Below are 20,350 nucleotides of genomic sequence, written 5' to 3'. Positions count from 1 at the left end.
ATTAGTTTACAATTGCTTGTTACACTACCTTGGAATCTCTAACACAGTTGAGGAAATCAAATTCCTTGCATGCACTAGCTATTTTGAGTTGATTGATCAATTAACTGGATGATCACTGAGTTAGATTGTTGTCCCACTACACAACTAACCTACCACTAGTTCCAATAACTATTAGAAATAGTTTAACTGAACACAACAGGAAATAATTGTCTTGGATTACTAAAATTTAACAATCACACATGCTTAACTAAACTTCAAGCTCTCTAAATCGAATTTACTGAGTGAAAAGAGGCATTGCACACGAGTTAATTGCCTCCAAATTGTTTTCTGATGTGGAAATTCAAAATTCCTCAATTTGAACAAGGAAAAGCCAAATTGAAACTTTCTTGCTACACTTCTCAAGAAAATGTAATGCATTCATTGGGACAATTCTGTGAAAAATAGGGTAATTTAGTATCTAAGCTCATGTTACTCCCCTAGCAACAATTGTCAAGGTATAAGTTATTTTTGGAGTGCTAGTGGATTTTGGAGTGTTAGTGCTCAAATGAACTGATTTGAATATAAGAATATGATTTGGGGTTTTATTAAGTTGAGTTTAAATTGAACTTAGTTTCAATCAACTCGAAAGAAATAATATTATAAATATATAATTCTAATTCTAATCTAAAAAAATTCATTATGAAGATATATATTTTAACATAAAAATTATTATTATAAGGATATAGATAGTAATATTATAAAAATAATTGGTTTGTAACTTAGTTGTTATTCAAGCTAGAAATTATGCTTGTGGAAAATTTGTATATAAAATTGCAATCTATATCAATGGGAAAATGGAATTTTATAGATTTGATTTGATAGAAACTAATAAATTGAGATGTGAAGTAAAGACTCATTTAAATTATCGTGTGGAGTAATTGATAGTAAATATGTTATTTACTTGATTGTGGACTATTTTCAAGGATTTTAGTTTTGGTTTCCTTGCAAATTTTAAGAATACAAGATTACCACACAAATATCTAAAAATCATCATGTATGAATACAACAACCATATGTATAACTTATGTAAAAACAATTATCAATATGGCATTATATTGTGTAAAGACTCGAATAAAACTTTCAAATTATAATCCAAACAAATATTTAAAAAATACTTTTTTAAAATATTCATTTTTCAATATTAAACATTATAAATCACATTAATCAATATTAAATTAATAATCAACCAAAAATATATCTTAATTAAAAAATAATATCTATGTCCAAATAAACCACAACGCATTTTCTTTATAAATCATCACTTATACAAGTGCACTAATAATATAAATCATTTCACTCATACAAGTGTACTAATAATATAGTGATGGAATTAGACAGAGGAAGTTAAGCGGAGAATACTCAACATTTTTTTATTTCACCAAGTCAACTCCAGCCCTTCCATTCTCCATATAAAATTAATGGTAAAAGATTACGGCGCTCTTAAAACATTATAAATAAAGAAAGTAACTCCATTCCGATGCTGCTAGCAAAAGAAATTAACTCCATTCCGATGCTGCTAGCTTTCTTTCGGCGCAAGTCTCTCCACTTCCACCCAACATTTGACCAAACCTCAAAATATCATACTATACAGTTGAGCAACAATACCATTCCGAGTAAAAATATTAAACTAGTAGAAGGCCCAGGCAAGCAGTAACGTTTGCAACCTCCAACGATTTATTAGATAGGAGGTCCAAATTCTGTCAGAATTGTCGGAATGCCATTCAATTAAATTGTTGAGAAGCAGCGAAAGTTTGGCCAAATTGCCAATTAGCAGGGGCGACATTGTACATTGTCACTGTTCTTCCACTGCTTATCGTCACTATGAATGATAAACTCTGTCCGTTCAGATAAGAATTGCTCTGCCAGTTCTCCCCAGTTTCTCTGCATCCGTTCCCATCCAGCACTGTTTGACCCTTTTATCCACGCTGCTGTGACATCTCCTCTTCCCCCAACATTGCTAATTAGAACCAGCTCGAAGTAGTCGCGTCCAGCTATTGTGAAGAGAATTCCTCCAGTCCTCTTGCATGGAGTTCTGCAGCAATTCCATTAACACCACTAAGTTAAACATATAAAATATATTTCCGATCGAATTCAATACTATAAAATAAACTTTTATGATTAGTTGGTTCGACACATCAACCAAATTTTAATGATGTGATTAATCCTAAAAATATTAAGATCAATTTTTAGGATCAAAATATTATTAAAATGGTCTAATTAATGGCTATTTTATTTGGGAATATTTTAACATTTGATTATCACCAGACAAGTTAAAATTGATCTCTTTTCTGATTGTCAAGAAATTCCTATAACACCCACAAAATATTTTGTTGTGTGTATATATATTTTTTCAATTTTATCCAAATCTAGAAAACCAACATGAATACAACTACTTACCAATCAAATCTAAACACCAATTAAATTATTTTATGTACAAAATTTTAATGCATTAAACACTTTTTAAAATTTTAAATACTAAATTCATTTATACATTAAAACAAATATATATATATATATATATTTAACCAACCAAAAAAATGAAATGATATTCTAACTTCCGCTGAAAAAAAACCATTAAATTGTGACAACATTATGTACCTTCTATTCTAACTTCCGCTGAAAACAAACCATTAAACTGTGACAACATTATGTACCTTCTATACGTCACAGGCACAATGCCGGCTTTGTATTGAGCAATCTGTAAGAAGGCAGGCTGTGACATATCGAAATGCTGAAGGGGTGGATTGCACCACCCTCCATTGTCATTGGGTAGGGCGTAATTCGGTGGACAGAAATTGGTCACGGTAATGATAATCGATCCAGACCGACACCACTGAGGAACTTTAGCAGCGTCGCACTTAATTTCAAAACATGCTCCGCACATCTGCTCATCATTGTGTTAGATATTCTACAGTTTCAACAGTGATTCTGCATGCGGAAAGAACTGAAAAGAATCGTTGAAACTTAATGCCCAGGGATACGAATTACCTCCAGCCATTGGTGATGTTTTGATGCAGGCCACCGTCCACTTACTTCTTCTTCAGCACTCCAGCTTCTTCTAAGCAAAAGAAAAACACACAAAATTCTGAAGGCACTTCCAAGCTCTGCTATCTCAGCTAGATGGTGTGAAAAACTGAAGGGGATTGAGATCTGAGCTTGGGGACCAAACAGATGAACCTATAGCTAAGCTTCCATCAAGCTTCTAATAGCTATGTGTTAGATGTCCCACAAATCAAGGCAGAGAACTCGAATCAAAGTGATGGACCACTTTAGTAGCTCCCAATTATAAATTTAGTAATTGCAGTTGATTTTCTTAACTTAAGGAAACTACTGCAGTTGGTTTCCATAAGTTAAGGAAAGACTGCAATTCCATAATTGTAGGCAGCAATTGTGTAAAATCAATGGAGCTTAACATTCTCCCACTTGGTCCATACTTCCAAACTTAATGTCTCAACTTAAAAACCATTGATAATCTGTATTAAGTAATAGATACATGAATCATGGCGATAAGTCCTCTAATGACGAGTATTATCTTCCATGTATTACTATGCATTTATTCTTATTATAATTTATGTGGCAACAATATCTTAATGAATAAACCTTATGTTTATTCTTGGTCCTTCTTAAATGAATTTTCTCAAATCAACTTAAAGTGCACATAAATATGAGAAAAAACATCACAATAATTAAGAATTTCATTAACATAACATTGTCCATACAATGAGAAACTACATAATGGAACCAAGTACCATATTCAATACATGATCCTTGAATTTAAACGATGGCATGCCCTTAGTCAAAGGATCAGCGATCATTAACTCAGTGCTGACGTGCTCAATGACCACTTTCTTTTCTTTAACACGTTCCCTTATAGCTAAATACTTAATGTCGATGTGTTTATTTCGACTCCCACTTTTATTGTTTTTAGCCATAAAAACAGCAGCTGAATTATCACAATATATTCTCAATGGCTTAGAGATAGAATCCATAATTCTAAGCCCAGAAATGAAACTCCTAAGCCATACACCATGTAAAGTAGCCTCAAAACAGGAGACGAACTCGGCTTCCATAGTGGAAGTGGCAATCAAGGTCTGCTTGGCACTCCTCCATGATACAGCTCCACCGGCCATCATAAAAAAGTATCCTGATGTTGATTTGCGTGAATCAACACATCCAGCAAAGTCAGAATCTGAGTAGCCAATTACTTCCAAGTTGTCCGTCTGTCTATACATAAGCATGTAGTCTTTGGTTCCTTGAAGGTACCTCATTACTTTCTTTGCAGCTCTCCAGTGGTCTAAACCTGGATCACTCTGATATCGTCCCAACATTCCCACAACAAATGCAATGTCAGGTCTTGTGCAGACTTGAGCATACATTAAGCTTCCGACAGCAGAAGCATATGGAATGTTCTTCATTTGTTCCCTTTCAAAGTCGTTCTTCGGGCATTGGTTCAAATTGAACCTATCACCCTTCACAATGGGAGCTACACTTGGTGAACAATCCTTCATCCGAAATCTCTCTAAAATTTTATTAATATAGGTTTCCTGTGACAGACCCAAGATGCCTCGAAATCTGTCTCTATGGATCTTAATGCCAATGACATAAGATGCCTCACCCATATCCTTCATATCAAAAATTTTTAGAGAGGAATTGTTTCACCTCATGTAGCAAACCCTTATCATTGGTTGCTAGCAAAAGGTCATCCACATATAAAACAAGAAAACAAATTTTACTCCCACTAACTTTCAAGTATATACATTGATCCATAATGTTTTCTACAAAACCAAAAGAAGAAATTACATTATGGAATTTCAAATACCATTGGTGGGATGCTTGTTTTAAACCATATAATGACTTTTTGAGCTTGCAAACCAATTGCTCACCATCACTAGAGGGGAATCCTTCAGGTTGTTTCATGTAAACCTCCTCCTCTAGATCTCCATTAAGAAAAGCCGTTTTCACATCCATTTGATGCAACTCCAAGTCAAAATGGGCTACTAATGCCATAATAACGCGCAAGGAATCTTTCTTAGATACATGAGAAAACGTCTCCATGTAATCGATTCCTTCTTTCTGAGTGAATCCCTTAGCAACAAGTCTTGCCTTGTATCTCTCAATGTTGCCCAATGAGTCTTTCTTTGTCTTAAAGACCCATTTACATCCAATGGATTTTGCACCATTAGGCAACTCAACAAGATCCCAGACTTCGTTACTCTTTATGGAATTCATCTCTTCCTTCATGGCATTGTACCATAGTTCTGATTCTTTGCAACTCATGGCTTGTAAAAATGACTCAGGATCATTTTCGGCTCCAATGTTGTAGTCAGATTCTTGTAGATACACAACATAATCATTAGGAATTGCTGATCTCTTAGGTCTAGTAGATCTTCTTAATGTTGTACCATCATCTTCCTGAGAAGTATGTGGTTCAACTTGTTGTTCAAAAGTTCCTTGCAACTCTTGAACTCCTTGATCTACTGGAATATCGTCAGCAGCTTGTGGAACTTCAACAATTGGTTGTTCAACACCAGTTTGTACTTGAGGGGTGCTATGAACAATAACCAATCTATCACTTGAAGTGGAAGGTTGAGATTCTGAATGATCCTTCTCAGAAACTATGTTTCTGGTTTGATCGCTCCCACTGATCAAGTCATTTTCAAGAAACTTTGCATTTCTTGATTCCACAATCCTAGTGCTGTGAGATGGACAATAAAATCTGTAACCTTTAGACCTTTCAGCATATCCAATGAAATACCCACTAATGGTCCTTGGGTCCAGCTTCTTCTCTTGTGGATTATAAATTCTCACTTCAGACGGGCATCCCCAAACGCGCATATGTCGCAAACTCGGTTTCCAACCTTTCCATAATTCAAATGGCGTTTTAGGAACCGCCTTGGTTGGAACTCGGTTTAATATATACACTGACGTCTTAAGTGCTTCAGTCCACAAGGATTTAGGAAGATTGGAGCTGCTAAGCATACTCCGCACCATGTCCAATAATGTTCGATTTCTTCTTTCTGCTACACCATTCTGGTCGGGTGAACCAGGCATGGTGTATTGGGCAACAATCCCATGGTCTTGAAGAAACTTAGCAAATGGCCCAGGTGCTTGTCCATATTCTGTGTATCTACCATAATATTCTCCACCTCTATCTGATCTCACGATCTTAATTTGCTTCCCGCATTGTTTCTCTACTTCAGCCTTAAAGATCTTAAAGGCATCTAATGCTTCGCTCTTTTTATGAAGCATGTAGAGATACATATGTCGTGAGTAATCATCTATAAAGGAGATGAAGTATCTCTGACCATGTGAGTCCATGTCTGGACTACATATATCAGTATGTATGATTTCTAATATGTCTGAACTCCTATTGGCACCTTTCTTTGACTTGTTGGTCTGCTTTCCCTTAATGCAGTCCACACAAGTCTCAAAATCAGTAAAATCTAGAGTATTAAGTATTCCTTCATTTACCAACCTTTTAATTCTTTCTATGGAGATATGACCTAGTCTCCGGTGCCATAATTTAGAGGAATCTTCATTAATAACACATCTTTTAGTGCCAGTGTGAACATGCATTGAATCATATGTGATATTGTTTTGTAAATTAATGCAATAAAGACCATTAGACAAAATACCATTCCCAACATAATCAGATTTATAGAATAGACTGAAAGATTTTTCTGAAAAGTTTAAGGAATATCCAAAAGGTACAAGCCTTGAAACTGAAATCAAGTTTCTAGAAAAACTTGGAACATAAAAGGTCTTTTCTAACTCCAAAACAAAACCACTACTTAAAGTTAAATAACATGTTCCTATAGCTTCCACATGCGAGCCCATCTTGTTTCCTGATAAGATGCTTTGCTCACTTCCCACTGGCTTCCTTAGGTTTTGCAAACCTTGCGAGGAATTCGAAATGTGAATTGTTGATCCAGAATCAATCCACCATGTGTTAATATTAACGTTAACCATATTAGATTCATAACAAACAAACGAGATTACTTCCTTAAGTTCGGGAATGTCACAACGAATTTCAGAGAAATTTGCAGGTTGTACTGCTGCATCAAAATAAAGAATCACATGCTTATGTTAAAATTGAGGCTTAATAACTTTCATGTTTTACCAATGTAAATCATGCTAAAAAGAATTGAATCAAATGACATAAAAATTGCTTGTGGGCTAAATTTTTGATTCAAACATATTCAATAAAACTTTATGATAAAACTTATTAATTCATAACTCCTGTGGGTAGGTTATGAAATTTTATCCTAATTAATTACATAAATATAATAAAAATTCCTGTGGGATAAAATTTATTATATTCAATGTAATTAATTACAATTTAATGTCTAAATAATCTTTATGTGATCTAACCAAACAAAATATATAATTTTATTTAATTAAAGATGTTGTGGCTATTCTCTAATTAATTAAAATTATATGGATCACTAGACATTATTTTGCTGCATAAACAAAACTTAACCAGAGAGAAAAATAATGTTTACTGAAAAGAGTAAGTCAAAATGACATTTTAATAAACTCCATATAACTGTAATAATTTTCCAGCAAAATCAAAATCAAGGTTAAAGCAGTCAGCATTACCGAAAATGACTACAAATTGATTGTTCAATTTATAAACTTAACCCGGAGATTGACTGAAGCAGCGTTGATCTACTTTGCACTTGCATAGCAAATGTAGTTCGAAGGCTAGCTGGCTTGACTTCAGGCTCCGTCCTTAAGTTTATAAAACAACAAAAATTGACCAGCAAACAAGCTATTTTGCTCACAAGATAAATAAAATTAAAATCAAATTTACATTCCTCAGTCTAACTGTCCCATAATTTATTTAAGACTAATTCTTAAATTAATTACAAAATGGGCTCTAAAAATTATAAACTATTTCTTTATTTATACATATTTATATAAAATTTCATGTGAGCCATAAAATTACATAAACCTACCCAGGTTGTTCATATAGTGATAATGTGATAGTTTGAAACCTGCGGTGATTTATTTACTTTTACTTCAGAACATATTACAGCAGTGGTTGTCACAAGATTTTTTAAACTTCAGCCATATGCACATTCAAAAGCTAAACGCAGTGCGAGACAACTCTTATTTACAATGGTTTTATTTTCTTAAAACCATAAAGCAACGATCAAATCGATTGGCATCTTTAACATTGCATGAACGCCCTAATTTTGGTCAGCGCGGATCTGAAAGCACATTTCAATTTTGCATATTCCCAAACCCCTACAAAATAGGAGCGCAAGGATTACTCTTGTTCACCACCCGCTAAGGATATGTTTTCCGAGGTTTAGAGTTTCATAATCAGATTTGGGATATAATCAGATTTGCAAAACTGAAATAGCAGAGAAGTTCCAACCCCGGGATCTTCTGATAAACTAGTGAAGAATCGACCGTCATTCCACTTTGAAGCGTTAATGAAAGAGAACAGAAAATGCATCATAATGTATCCTCAGTTTCTTCCAAACGGAGATCCAAATTATTTTACAGAAATTGTAAATACTTCATGGTTGTTTTAGAGGCGTTGGAGTGTTGTTTGAGACTCTGAAGTTCTGCTTACTTTGAGATTTTGTTCCCCACAAAATTTGAAGCGTTAATGCTACGAACATTACTCACTGGAAGCCAAAAGCATGAACCATAAAATACATCCATCAAAAAATACAATAGAGCAGAGATTGATACGCGAAGTTAATGAAATTTAAGTAGAAGAAATAGAATTGACGAGATCTGAGGCTTATTATGCTACTCCGCTCCAGCCATTTTAACATTATAAAATCTGTTTACAATTTGACTTTTTAGAAAGACTAATTGCTGAGATATAATCCAATACACCTGTTAATGAAATCATCTATTAAGGGAGCGGAATACGGTGTATCTAAGACCAGCAATATCAGCAATATCGACTGTCATTCTCAGCAACGGATGTGCCAACACATTCTCACGAAGAGCAGCCAAAGCATATTTCTAGGGCTTTATGTCATTTCTGACTACACTCAAGTTTTGAATGAGAAAAAGAGGTGCACAGAAAGACAAAGGGCGGCGAGAGCACACCAAGGTAGAGATAATAGAGGCTCCGATACCAAATGTTAGATATTGTACAGTTTCAACAGTGATTCTGCATGCGGAAAGAACTGAAAAGAATAGTTGAAACTTAATGCCCAGGGATACGAATTAACTCCAGCCATTGGTGATGTTTTGATGCAGGCCACCGTCCACTTGCTTCTTCTTCAGCACTCCAGCTTCTTCTAAGCAAAAGAAAAACATACAAAATTCTGAAGGCACTTCCAAGCTCTGTTATCTCAGCTAGATGGTGTGAAAAACTAAAGGGGATTGAGATCTGAGCTTGGGGACCAAACAGATGAACCTATAGCTAAGCTTCCATCAAGCTTCTAATAGCTATGTGTTAGATGTCCCACAAATCAAGGCAGAGAACTCGAATCAAAGTGATGGACCACTTTAGTAGCTCCCAATTATAAATTTAGTAATTGCAGTTGATTTTCTTAACTTAAGGAAACTACTGCAGTTGGTTTCCATAAGTTAAGGAAAGACTGCAATTCCATAATTGTAGGCAGCAATTGTGTAAAATCAATGGAGCTTAACACATTGAACAAAGCGGTACTGAGGGCTGCAGTATTTGTACCATATCCTCCGTTAGACAACTCCCCATACCCGCATGCACCCCCTGCACAAGAAAGTAATTAACATCACATGTTAATCATTTAATTCATCAAAAACTCCAGTCCTTTCTATTGGAATTTGTCATTGCTTTGGGATCAAACAAACTCCGGTCATTTCTATTGGAATTTGCCATTGCATTGGGATCAAGCCGATATAATAGTAAACGATCTAGCATCCCATCTCAGTTCCAATATATAGTTTTCCCATCCAAAATTTTGGTCTTTCCAATCTTTTTTCTTTTTAATTCAAATTGGGTAAGCCCTTAAGAATACTTTTTCTATCAAAATGATATCAGGGTGGAACACTTCTCAAACCTGAAACTTCAAAAATTCTTATCAAATTTATACACCTAAAAGAGAGGTATAAAATTTTAGAAATTCTTACTAGATTTATGCATATTTTTAGTATAAAAATTAACACTTACTCATAGTTAAACCTATGAGGTGCAGTTTAGCCATAATTTGAAGTATCAAAGTTCAAATCTTCTTTAAAAAACACCAAAAAAAGTACTCACCCATAGTTCCAGAAGCATCGCTTCCACCATAAAATGTAGCGTGGGCTGCAGTCCAAGCAGCTACCACAATTGCTCTTTGCAAAATCGATACCAGCGTAACAACCATCACAATCAAAATTCGAAATTCCCTGGTGGTCGCCATCGTGATATAACACAGCCTTGAATATTGCCTGTCAATCTTTCTTCCTTGGCGCAACTCACTTTCCAGTTGCAGCTATATATACAGGCTTGGCATGTGGGATTTTAGGCCAAATTGTAACTATTCAAGAACCGACAAAGGAGCTTTACCGGTCAGAATGTTGTACGGTTTTCGATCTATGGGTTCGGTTTGTTGGAGGGCCCCGATTGACTTTGCGTGTCCGACATTCAATAACTGGAGCCTACGGTGAACGGCCATGCAGGAAACCATTTTTCCCGCAGGGAATCCTCCCTGCCTAATTAGGCCGATAGGCTTTCCTATGCATCAACAATCGTCAACACTTTTACCCTCTTCCGTTGGATCACTTGAGACACTTTCAACCGTTGATTTGCAGTGTGACTGCTTTTTCCAAATATCAATTGAGTTGCCTTACTGCTTTTTCCCATTCTTTTATGTCACTCTGAAGATATTTTTACTGCTTTTTCCATGCCAGTTGTTGTTGTTCTTCTTCTTCCCTAGCTTTTGGCAAGCACTATACATCTTCCCTGGCTTTTCGCAATCACTCTTAGGGACGTACCCTGGATATCATTATTATACTTCGCTTATGAGCGGTCCTCGTGTATCCGTTAATTCTACATAATTAATAAAAATCGTAAGCATTTGATTTCGGTATGAAGCTGTCTTGCCTTCGATTCTCTTTAATTCAACATTATCATCAATTTGCAAGCGGTAAGGGTTCCAACTCCTCTCAATTCGCTGTCATTCTTTGAAAAATTTACAATAAACTAATGCTTATCACCATTTGGCTCCCTGTGCAAGTGGCTCTTGTTTTCCATTGTTCTTAATCCTAGATCCTCCTGTGTACTGGTTTTATTGTTGGTATTGTTTGTAAAACTCTGCTTAAAGCGGTTTTGTTTCACATCTTGTTTATTCCACACCGATCTTTTTTCATTTTTTAGTCTTGAGTTTATTGATTTTCATTGATGGCTATTTGTAAGTGGCTTTTGGTTTCAAACCCTGGCAAATCTATACCAGTCTTTGATTTGGAATTAATATTCTAGTTAATAGTAATAAAACATCTTGGCAGTCTGTCTTGGCTTTGAATCTTCTCAATTCCATGTTCGTCCTTTTGTTATTATGATTACAGTTATTGAGCTTCTCAAGGGTGTTGGTTTTGATTCCATGTTGCTGTTTGTATTGTCGTTATGCTAATTCTAGTGATGTTACATTTACTAACTTATTTGACGATTTTTTTATATGTGTGACAGTCTCTCGCCGAGGAAACGAAAGCTAGGTATGATAAGGCTGTCTTTAAAGTAGTGGATCTGGTGAGTAAAGCTGTCGATACAAGGTTGTTATATTACTTTTTAAATTGATTATATCTTTCAAAATTTGAATCGCTTGTTACTTGAATGACTGGAATTAAATAACGTGAAATCTTATTTGGTTGATTTTCACCAGGATGATTATGCAGCAGATGATGAGCTGTATGAAGAAAAATTAAAGAAGGAAAAATTAGCATTTTTTATGCTAGCAACGTAAGATACAAACATTCTTTGACCAGCAACATTTATCCAGCTGTTTATGTCCAAATGTTTAAGCATGTTGGGAAGCCTTTGCATATTTTTCGTTGGGACAACATATCCTAGCATATTCGTTAAGATAATTTTCAAAGTCGTTTCGCACTGCATGCTGTTTTTTTAAACAATAATTTGGTAAAATTATATTAATATAAAAACTACAGCAGATGCTGCGGCAGGAATGACATCACAGTTTTGTTCAACAGAGGTCAAATAACCATTAAACAGTCCCCAAAAAAATCCCAACGCAGGCCCAAAACAGATTTCGGCTTTGTCCTTATACAAAACCATCCATTACTTCTCAACCTTGTATATTCTATAATATATGCCTAAGATTCTTATAGTCCTGAAAAGCATAGAAATTAACAAAAAGCATAGGGATGAGCTGCTTCTTCCAAATCTGTACTAATTGGCTCAGGGTCCTGATTCACGTTTTCCATTTCCTTGTCAAGCTGGTGCAGTGTTTCATCCTCCTTTGTCTCACCCTGCGATGAGTTGGCCGAGAGTCTTTGATATGAGGCCACAGACTAATCCACCCATGCTGAAATTGAGTGCCAGACTTTGTTGGAGATTGCATTCTGCCTCCAAAACTGCCAGCTGTTGCTTCAGTTCCACAGGAGACCCCATGATTTCTGCAGTCTGAGGCGTAATCTGTCACTATTATTATCTCATGAATTTTTGAAGTAACATTGAGAAATTAGGATCTGTTGCAATGGATATATTCCTTATGACTCCTGAGGAGTTTGCGAATTTCTTGAAGTTCTCTAAAATCGATCAGGCACCTAATCTGACCAATAACTTTTCCTATTATAAAATGCTCCATGTCGCCTGCAGTCCCACTCCCACACCACGTTTCCTGGTTCTTGAGGGTGCTCCGATATCCCATTTTCGAGAACTGGGAATGCTTCCCTGGATTCAGATCGAAGAACTGCAGATTGCCAGGTGGCACAGATGGGTCGGAGTGAAATACTGCTTTCTAGAAACTGACACCAGCCTGAAGCCAGCAGTATCCCTGTGTGCCAATATACCTCCAGCACGAAGGCTCCTCTGAAAACTTCCAAACTAACCAGCAGAAACCCAAACGACAACCAGAAGAAATCGATGAAATGTCTTACCAGGCGAGAACAACCGTATTCTCCCCCCTGCACTTCTCAAACAACATTGCCATTATTCCACTGTGAGCTGGAGAAAACCATAAACATGGACATAAGCATGCACATTGCAAGCCTAATGCATGCGAAGGAGGGACTCATATCCCTTCACATAACTGCCTGGACACTTGGTGAAGTTACATGGGTTGTGAGCCATGTGACGGATTAAGTGCAGGGTTGTGAGCCATGTGACAGATTAATGGCTCCAAGCCTTTCTAGTACTCTCCATTAATTAGGGAGTGACAGATTAAATGCAGGGTTGTCAGCCTTGTGACAGATTAAGGCAATGGCTAACGAGTCTGCCATAGGGCATTAAATGCCCGCTTAGCTACATACTCCTTAAGCGGATATAGATAAATAAAAAATAACGGCGGTGGTGACTAGATAAATAAAAAATAACGACATTGTGTTATCGGCTTAAGAAATATGCAACTAAGCGGACATTTAATGCCCTATGGCAGGCTCATTAGCCATTGCCACAGATTAATAGCTCCAAACCTTTCTAGTACTCTCCATTAATTAGGGAATGGTTTGTTGCACTTTCTAGTACTCCCTAAGCAAAATAGGTTTCTGTTGTACCTCTGGGGTCCATGATGACCTTCCAACATCTGCCACCCCAATGCATGCAGTTAACAGTCCTGTGTAGTTGCTGTTGTCACATTTGACAGAGTTTGAATGAGTATGTTTCTAAAGTTACTTTAAAAGTTTCTTTATGAAGTCCGCTTCAACATATTTAGTCCAAACGTTGTTGGGTTTATTTAATCTTTATCAACAGTGTGTGAAAAATGCCCCGTATTAGGTGGTAGACGTTTGTAACTATGTCTTACGGTCCAATATTTTCTAAGTACTTAAGTACTTGTGCAGGTATGGAGATGGAGAGCCAACTGATAATGCAACAAGGTTCTATAAGTGGTTTACTGAGGGGGTAAATTGTTAAACCTTTAACATTTGTTTAGATTACTGGTTCCTTTGGCTATTAAGTTGGACTTTTTTAACGGGCTTATTGCCCCTTTTGTATGTTTGACCAGGAAAAAGAGAGAGGGCCTTGGCTTTCCAACCTTACTTATGGGGTATTCGGTTTAGGCAACAGACAATATGAGCATTTGAATAAGGTTTGCCTTTTATCTCTATTGTAAATTCCCATTTGAAATTTGCTTAAACATTAAACATAGAAAAAGATGATTATATCAAATGAAACTGTTGGCATTTTGCATCTTTGGACTTTAGTTGGTCTGTATTGTTGTATTGTTACATTATGTATGAAATTGGTTTAGGGTTTTCCTTTCGTTTGTTGTCATTTTCATTTTTAGATTGATCTGAAGATGTTAAAAGAATGGTTGTGTCAAATAAAACATGAATATCGGTCTTCTATTAACATTTCATCTTTTCTTATTATCATATTATTGCATAAACATTATTTTGCGGTTGCTTTCTTCTTCACGGTATGGATGGTTATTTCATGTTTTAACTTTTAACATAAAGTTTCTTTGGATACTGTAGGTTGCTTGCACAGTAGATGAAGCATTAAGTGAACAAGGTATATTTGCTTCAGGTTTGGGTATGTATTTTTAGTGTCATCAAAGTTATCAACAGCGAAGTTATCAACTAGCGTCCTTTTGGTATATGACTCAAAACACTACAGAGCTGTCCCAGGAGTACAGGCATTGTTGTGATTGTGGATTTTGGGGCAGAGAATCAAGAATTAAATTTGTAATTACCTTTCCGCAATAGGAGGCATTTTTCCATCCAAAAACTTTTCTATGTAATGAAAAGTAGCACCTCTGCGCTTGAAAGAAGTGTATGACCATATGATTTATAACTTGCTTGTTTAGGTCCAGCATATTTCTAGGGAAACAATTGCTCTTTTTTTTATTTTCTTTTTTTGAGCAGTGAGGAAAATGCTGTGGGATCCCTGAAGGGTTGTTCATTTACCAGCCATCCACAATAGTGGTTGGTAACCCTGACAAACTCAATGGCCTCCCTGTCAGCAACATGCCTTGGGCATATGGTTTAACCAATTGAACTGACACTTGGGGTTTAGAGAAGCATTGCTTTTATCCTCTTAAATGACAAATTACATTATGAGGAGTTAGTCATGCTGAGGAAAGAACCTGCCTGTCAAATTCAAGTCCTTAATGGGTTGTGAATGGCTATTTTGTTCCATCATGTTGTGCTATTGCTAAACTAAACTTGACTTTTTTGTATTTACAGTTTTAGTTGTTTAAAATTTTCACTTTTTGTTTTTCATCTCATCATTTTCTTCAATACTCTGCATTGCATTGGCTTGCCTTGTTTCTTGTTCAAGTTTATTTTCTTTGTTGCACAGCCATGCATTTTGGATTTTATAGTGTTTTATTTTCGTTGTGTTTTCCTTTTAAAAGAGTGTTTGCATGGTTTATCCTGGCGATTCTATTTTGTTGCTGTTATGTTGAGCAGAAGAATTGATAGAGATGAAATTTTTGATCCATTGGAATGAAATTCTCGAAATTTTTTATGGATAGAAGCAGGTATGCTTTTGGTTTTCAATATCTATGGGTTTTACTAATAAATTTTTATAGGGAAAAGCAGCATGGTAGATAATGGCTATGCATGGAACCCAATTTTTTCAACAGTTTCAATCCATTATTTCTTTATTATAGTGAAGTCGTGGAAAAATCGCAAGGGCTTTAATCATAGAGATAGTGCTTTTATTTTATTTGGCAGTTTTTGCTAAATGGTTTTGCCCTGCCTATTAATTTTGCAATAGGGGAAGAGAAGAGCTCGCCATGGAGGGATAATATAAGACGAGAAGATTTGATTTCTGAATCTGTTTTCTTTTCTCTCACTTGTTTCTTATTTCTTTATTCGTCAAAATCTGCCACAGATGCGGATTTTGTCTCTCAAATCTTTCTAACACGATATTTGAATGGCCTGCCGTGAATCTGGATAGGTGAAACAACATGCAGGACAATAATACGCGTGCAAAAGGATGTTCGTACACCACTTTACGGCATTCATTTTATTAGGTAAGGTGAGTGGGAAGGTTAAACTGTTTTTGTTTATTATTTCACATGGTTTTAAGTTTTTTGCATAGGGCAGCGATAATTTTCCAATGGGCGATATCGACAAATCACATGGAAGGCACAAGTGTCAAAAGGAAATACGAATTATTAAGTTGCAATTTAAAAGCATGGTGAAAATCAAATATGCCAGGGATCTTGGGGTTACGTTGGTAGTCAATCTTCAACCAAACTTGAAAAAAAAAAATCATATTTAAAATCACAACGCTATGCGGCCTTGTTTGACGTTTCAAACATTAAATCATCATGCTAATTTCTCGTTTTTGTTTAAGCTAATTTAATAATCCTATTGGCTTTTCGAAATTTGACTTCCATTCTCTGATTTTCCTCAAGAGGCTAGGCTTGTAGAGGAGACAATCGAGACAATGCTGCGGCGTTATCCTTCCATCAGAGGCATCAACTATGACCTCCCTCATGTCGTGGCCACTGCTCCCCATCTCCCAGGTTACTAATAACAACTTTGCTTCATCAATGGTATATATGCATAACAATTTGATACATATAAATGTATGTAAATAGGTTTGGAGCACATGGGCGGAGACATGTTTGAAACCATGCCCTCTGCGGACGCCATATTCATGAAGGTAAGTCTTGAAATTGCTGAGCTATCATGTAATTCAATTAGAATGTGCTGAGAGCACGTTTTGACTATACAATTTGTTTGTCCAATATCATTAGTGGATCATGCATGACTGGGGCGACGAGGACAGTATCAAGATACTAAAGAGATGCAGGAAGGTGATCCCGGAGACGGGGAAGCTCATTATTGTTGACATAGTGGCACTGGACTCAAATCACAGAGGCGGTGATAATAATAATGGTGGCCAGAAAGAGAAGCCGGTTCTAGATCCTAATTTAGTTCTAGTATTTGATCTAGTAATGGTGGTGCACTGCTCTGGTGGGAAGGAAAGAATAGAGAAAGAATGTGGAAGATTTTATTAGAAGGTAGATTCGGTCATTATAAAATAATCACCATTCCTGATTTCTAGTCTGTGATTGAAGCGTTTCCTTCTTGATTATCTGCTCTTTATGGGCTCATTTTTAGTATTTACAGTGTTAAAATGAAATCAAATTATTGTATTTAAAAAATAAACGAAGATTTATCAAGGCCTTATGGAGACATGAAACATCCGTAGCTAGTGATTTTCTTTAGTCTTACGTCGCACTCCTGAGAAGACAATGCATTAATGGGTCACGGGACGCTCCTCATCTCCTTCGGAGACATGGAGGATCCGTAGACAGTGTTGTCCTTTCATCTTACCTCTCTCTGAGTAGATAATGTATTAACAAGTCAGGGGGTTTTGTTTTTTGTGGCTCTGTTATGGCTCATGAATGGATGTGTTTATGGATTGAAATTTAAGGAAAATATGGGTTTACTGTAGCATATGAATGTGATGCATCCAAGCATTGAAATTTCAGAAATTGGGTTTATTGTGCATATGAAATGGCATGTGTTCATGCTTTTGAAATTTTACTCAGAGAAAAGAAAAGATGGATTTGGTATTGCAGATGAATGAGATTTATTCTTTGTATATGCTTGGCCATCTATAGAGGTTTCTTGATTTTGCGTGATTATCTTAACCTCTTGATTTTGGATTATTAACTTACTCTAAAATGGAATAAGACATTCAATGTGTTCCTTGTAATATAGATATAAACAAAACATCTAAATAAAAGTAATTGCACAACGATCCAGTCCAAGAAAACAAGGTTTTGCACAAACCAATTAACTCTTCTAGAAAAATTCAACAATTCAAATTTAATAATCCTATCGGCCTGTCTTTGTACCTTTTGGGACAATTGCTAGTTATATATTTTATTCAGAGTTTGCAGCTCGAGTTTGTGAACAGTATGGCACCGCACGCACATCTCTACGTTGTCCAGATGGTATTTAACGTTTTAAGTGTGATTTTTTATAATTTATTTATTGATTTTTTCTAAAATTTAGTAGGGATTTATTAAAATTATAAATTTGATGAGTCAATTTTTTACAATTTAAGTGTTTTAAAAGATTTTTGAATGTGTTGAATTCTATATGTAATTAAAGATCCAGTTTAAACAACACAAAACACCTATGTTGCACAAGTTTCCCATATGCGGGTACTTCCCATAAGCGGGAACAAGTATCAGGCCCGACTAGAAGTATGGAAATGTCAAGTTGAGAGCGGAAATAATATAATATATAAAAAATTAATATATATAAAAAATTAATATATATTAAAAATAAAAATAAAATAATTTATTTATTTCCATCCAAAATTTGCCAATTAAATTCCATGTTGCAAAGAAACATGTAAAAGATTGAACTTTCAAACATTGCCCAAAAAAAATCAAAATATTAATCCATTAACAATTTCTCAATCAAATTCCTTCTGAGCAAAGAAACACATTCAAAAAAAAAAGTTGTTATTACTTGATTATTAGGTGATTTCATACAACGTTATATGTTATGTCATTGGTTCAATTCTTCGCCCTTGATGTAACCTCACTAATATTATATATATTACATCTAATTATAATAAAGAGATAAGAAAAATAAAATATATATTAATAGTAATTAAAAAAATTAAAAACAATAGAGTTTAAATTCAATGTTATTTTCCAAAAAGTTTGTTTAATAAAATTATAAATTTGCAAGTTAATATATATTTTATATATAAATAAATATGAAAATTAAATTAAAAATTGTTTTTTTCATAATATTTATATTTCATAATTTCAAAAAAAATAAAATCTTTAGTATTCCTAAATTCTTTTATATCCATCCACCAATATGAGGAGAATGAATAGCTTTCCAATGACAAAGATCAGGATTGGCTAGACGCCTCATCTTTATTTGGATCGAAGGGCTTTCCATAAACAGGGTGTTTCTCTTAGTGCCAAACTCATATCCAAATTTAAACTCAGCAACATACCCTTCCCTTCGCACAGTTCCATCAGGTTAAGCAGAGTCCAAGTTGGCAACGTCAAATACACCCAAGTTTGCACTTATTCATTGCAGTGAAGCTCCCAAATCGTCAAAAATGGGTTGCAGTGAAGCTCCTGAAAACCTACAAAGTACCCGTTGAAGCTCCAGATAGTTTTGGAGCGTTTCCGATCAGCTTCCAAGCTCCGAGCTTCGGGTAGGTGCTCTCCAATGCCTAGAAGCGGTACCCGTGTAACTATACAAAACACGAATCAAAATTTGACCACAAATTTTTTCCATAAAAATCTGGCCATCCTTAAGTCAATTGCAAATTCCCGGAATATTCGGGGATCCGACTAGGCGCCATCAATTTTTTGACCGCGCCAATGTCTATTGGATCCCAGAATATTCCAAAAATCTGCAATTGACTTAAGCTCACCGTAAAAATCCACCCAAAACTCAAAAATTCTTCCACATCAAAATAATAAACTAAACGCTGCAAATCGGTCACATATGGATAGTTTGGCCAAACCGGTTTGCATGAAGTAAATTCTTAAAAACGCAGCCCAAGAAGTGGAAGTCTTCCATGTTTTTAGGTTTTTCCTCGGAAGCCGCCATGTTAGGAGACAATCACAGGGCGCTTACGCACATGCCGTATCCAAAGTCGACGAATTCGCTTCGTAACGTAGAAAGTTTAGTATTTTAATTAAAAAGCTATGATACTTCCCATGAATAAGCGTAATGAACAAACTTCGATTGTTTAGGTAGCATTGAATTGTTTTACGCTGGTTGCTCAATAAATTGTTTTGTAGCCCACTGATTAGCTTTCTCGCCGTTGGCCATGAGTCACAGCTAAATGGCATTCGCATGGTAAAACACTCTACAAGATCTGCTCTTAATCTTATCTTGCATGTTCACTGTAATCTTACGTATAATGTTAGTATACCTTCTTTTTCTGTTCATCATAGCGGTCAAAATGCTTTGGGTTTTGGTAGTGACCAATTAATAGATAGTATTGATTTTTTCTGCTAAATGGAGGTGGAGATTTTGAGATCATATTGATATGCTAGTTTTCAAAGGAAATGGTTTTGCTTTTATTTCATTTTAGTTATGCGGAATTTAAGCTGGTGTCAGTTTCAATTTTGGATGTTTTTAGTTAGCATTAGTTTTAATGTGGGATGGGAGAACTATTTAGCCATTTACATTTACAGGATATGGTTTGATTTTATAAAATAAAGTAGTATATTTTGATATGTTTTTA

General features: G+C 35.5%; 1 protein-coding gene and 2 pseudogenes across 1 annotated transcript; 2 read left to right on the top strand and 1 right to left on the bottom strand.

Annotated features, from left to right (window-relative positions):
* Positions 1–1,760: 1,760 nt before the first annotated feature.
* LOC149248400 (expansin-A8-like) lies at positions 1,761–10,364 on the bottom strand (annotated as a pseudogene).
* Positions 10,365–10,551: 187 nt separating this feature from the next.
* On the top strand, positions 10,552–14,697 carry LOC149248399 (NADPH--cytochrome P450 reductase-like). The gene is made up of 6 exons (XM_089449666.1): positions 10,552–10,581; positions 11,663–11,722; positions 11,856–11,932; positions 13,990–14,050; positions 14,154–14,237; positions 14,626–14,697. Exons 1-6 carry the CDS (start codon positions 10,552–10,554, stop codon positions 14,695–14,697), a joined length of 384 nt encoding a protein of 127 aa, XP_089305792.1.
* A 1,852-nt stretch (positions 14,698–16,549) lies between these two features.
* Positions 16,550–17,126, top strand: LOC149248398 (caffeic acid 3-O-methyltransferase 2 pseudogene; annotated as a pseudogene).
* The last annotated feature ends 3,224 nt before the right edge of the window (positions 17,127–20,350 follow it).

The sequence above is a fragment of the Pinus tabuliformis genome, chromosome 7 (assembly GCF_031772625.1).
Source record: "Pinus tabuliformis cultivar Carrire ecotype Pingquan chromosome 7, CPIR1, whole genome shotgun sequence".
NCBI classification, from domain to species: Eukaryota; Viridiplantae; Streptophyta; class Pinopsida; order Pinales; family Pinaceae; genus Pinus; species Pinus tabuliformis.
Note: the sequence above shows the minus strand (reverse complement) of the source record. Positions and strands in the feature narration are given on the sequence as shown.

What these genes read in the sequence shown, in the direction of transcription:
- LOC149248399 (XM_089449666.1), top strand. Translation starts at nt 10,552, where the DNA reads ATGTTGTACGGTTTTCGATCTATGGGTTCG. An exon ending in GCATTTTTTATGCTAGCAAC is followed by an intron (nt 11,933 to 13,989) that starts GTAAGATACAAA and finishes GTACTTGTGCAG; the next exon opens with GTATGGAGATGGAGAGCCAA. An exon ending in AATATGAGCATTTGAATAAG is followed by an intron (nt 14,238 to 14,625) that starts GTTTGCCTTTTA and finishes TGGATACTGTAG; the next exon opens with GTTGCTTGCACAGTAGATGA.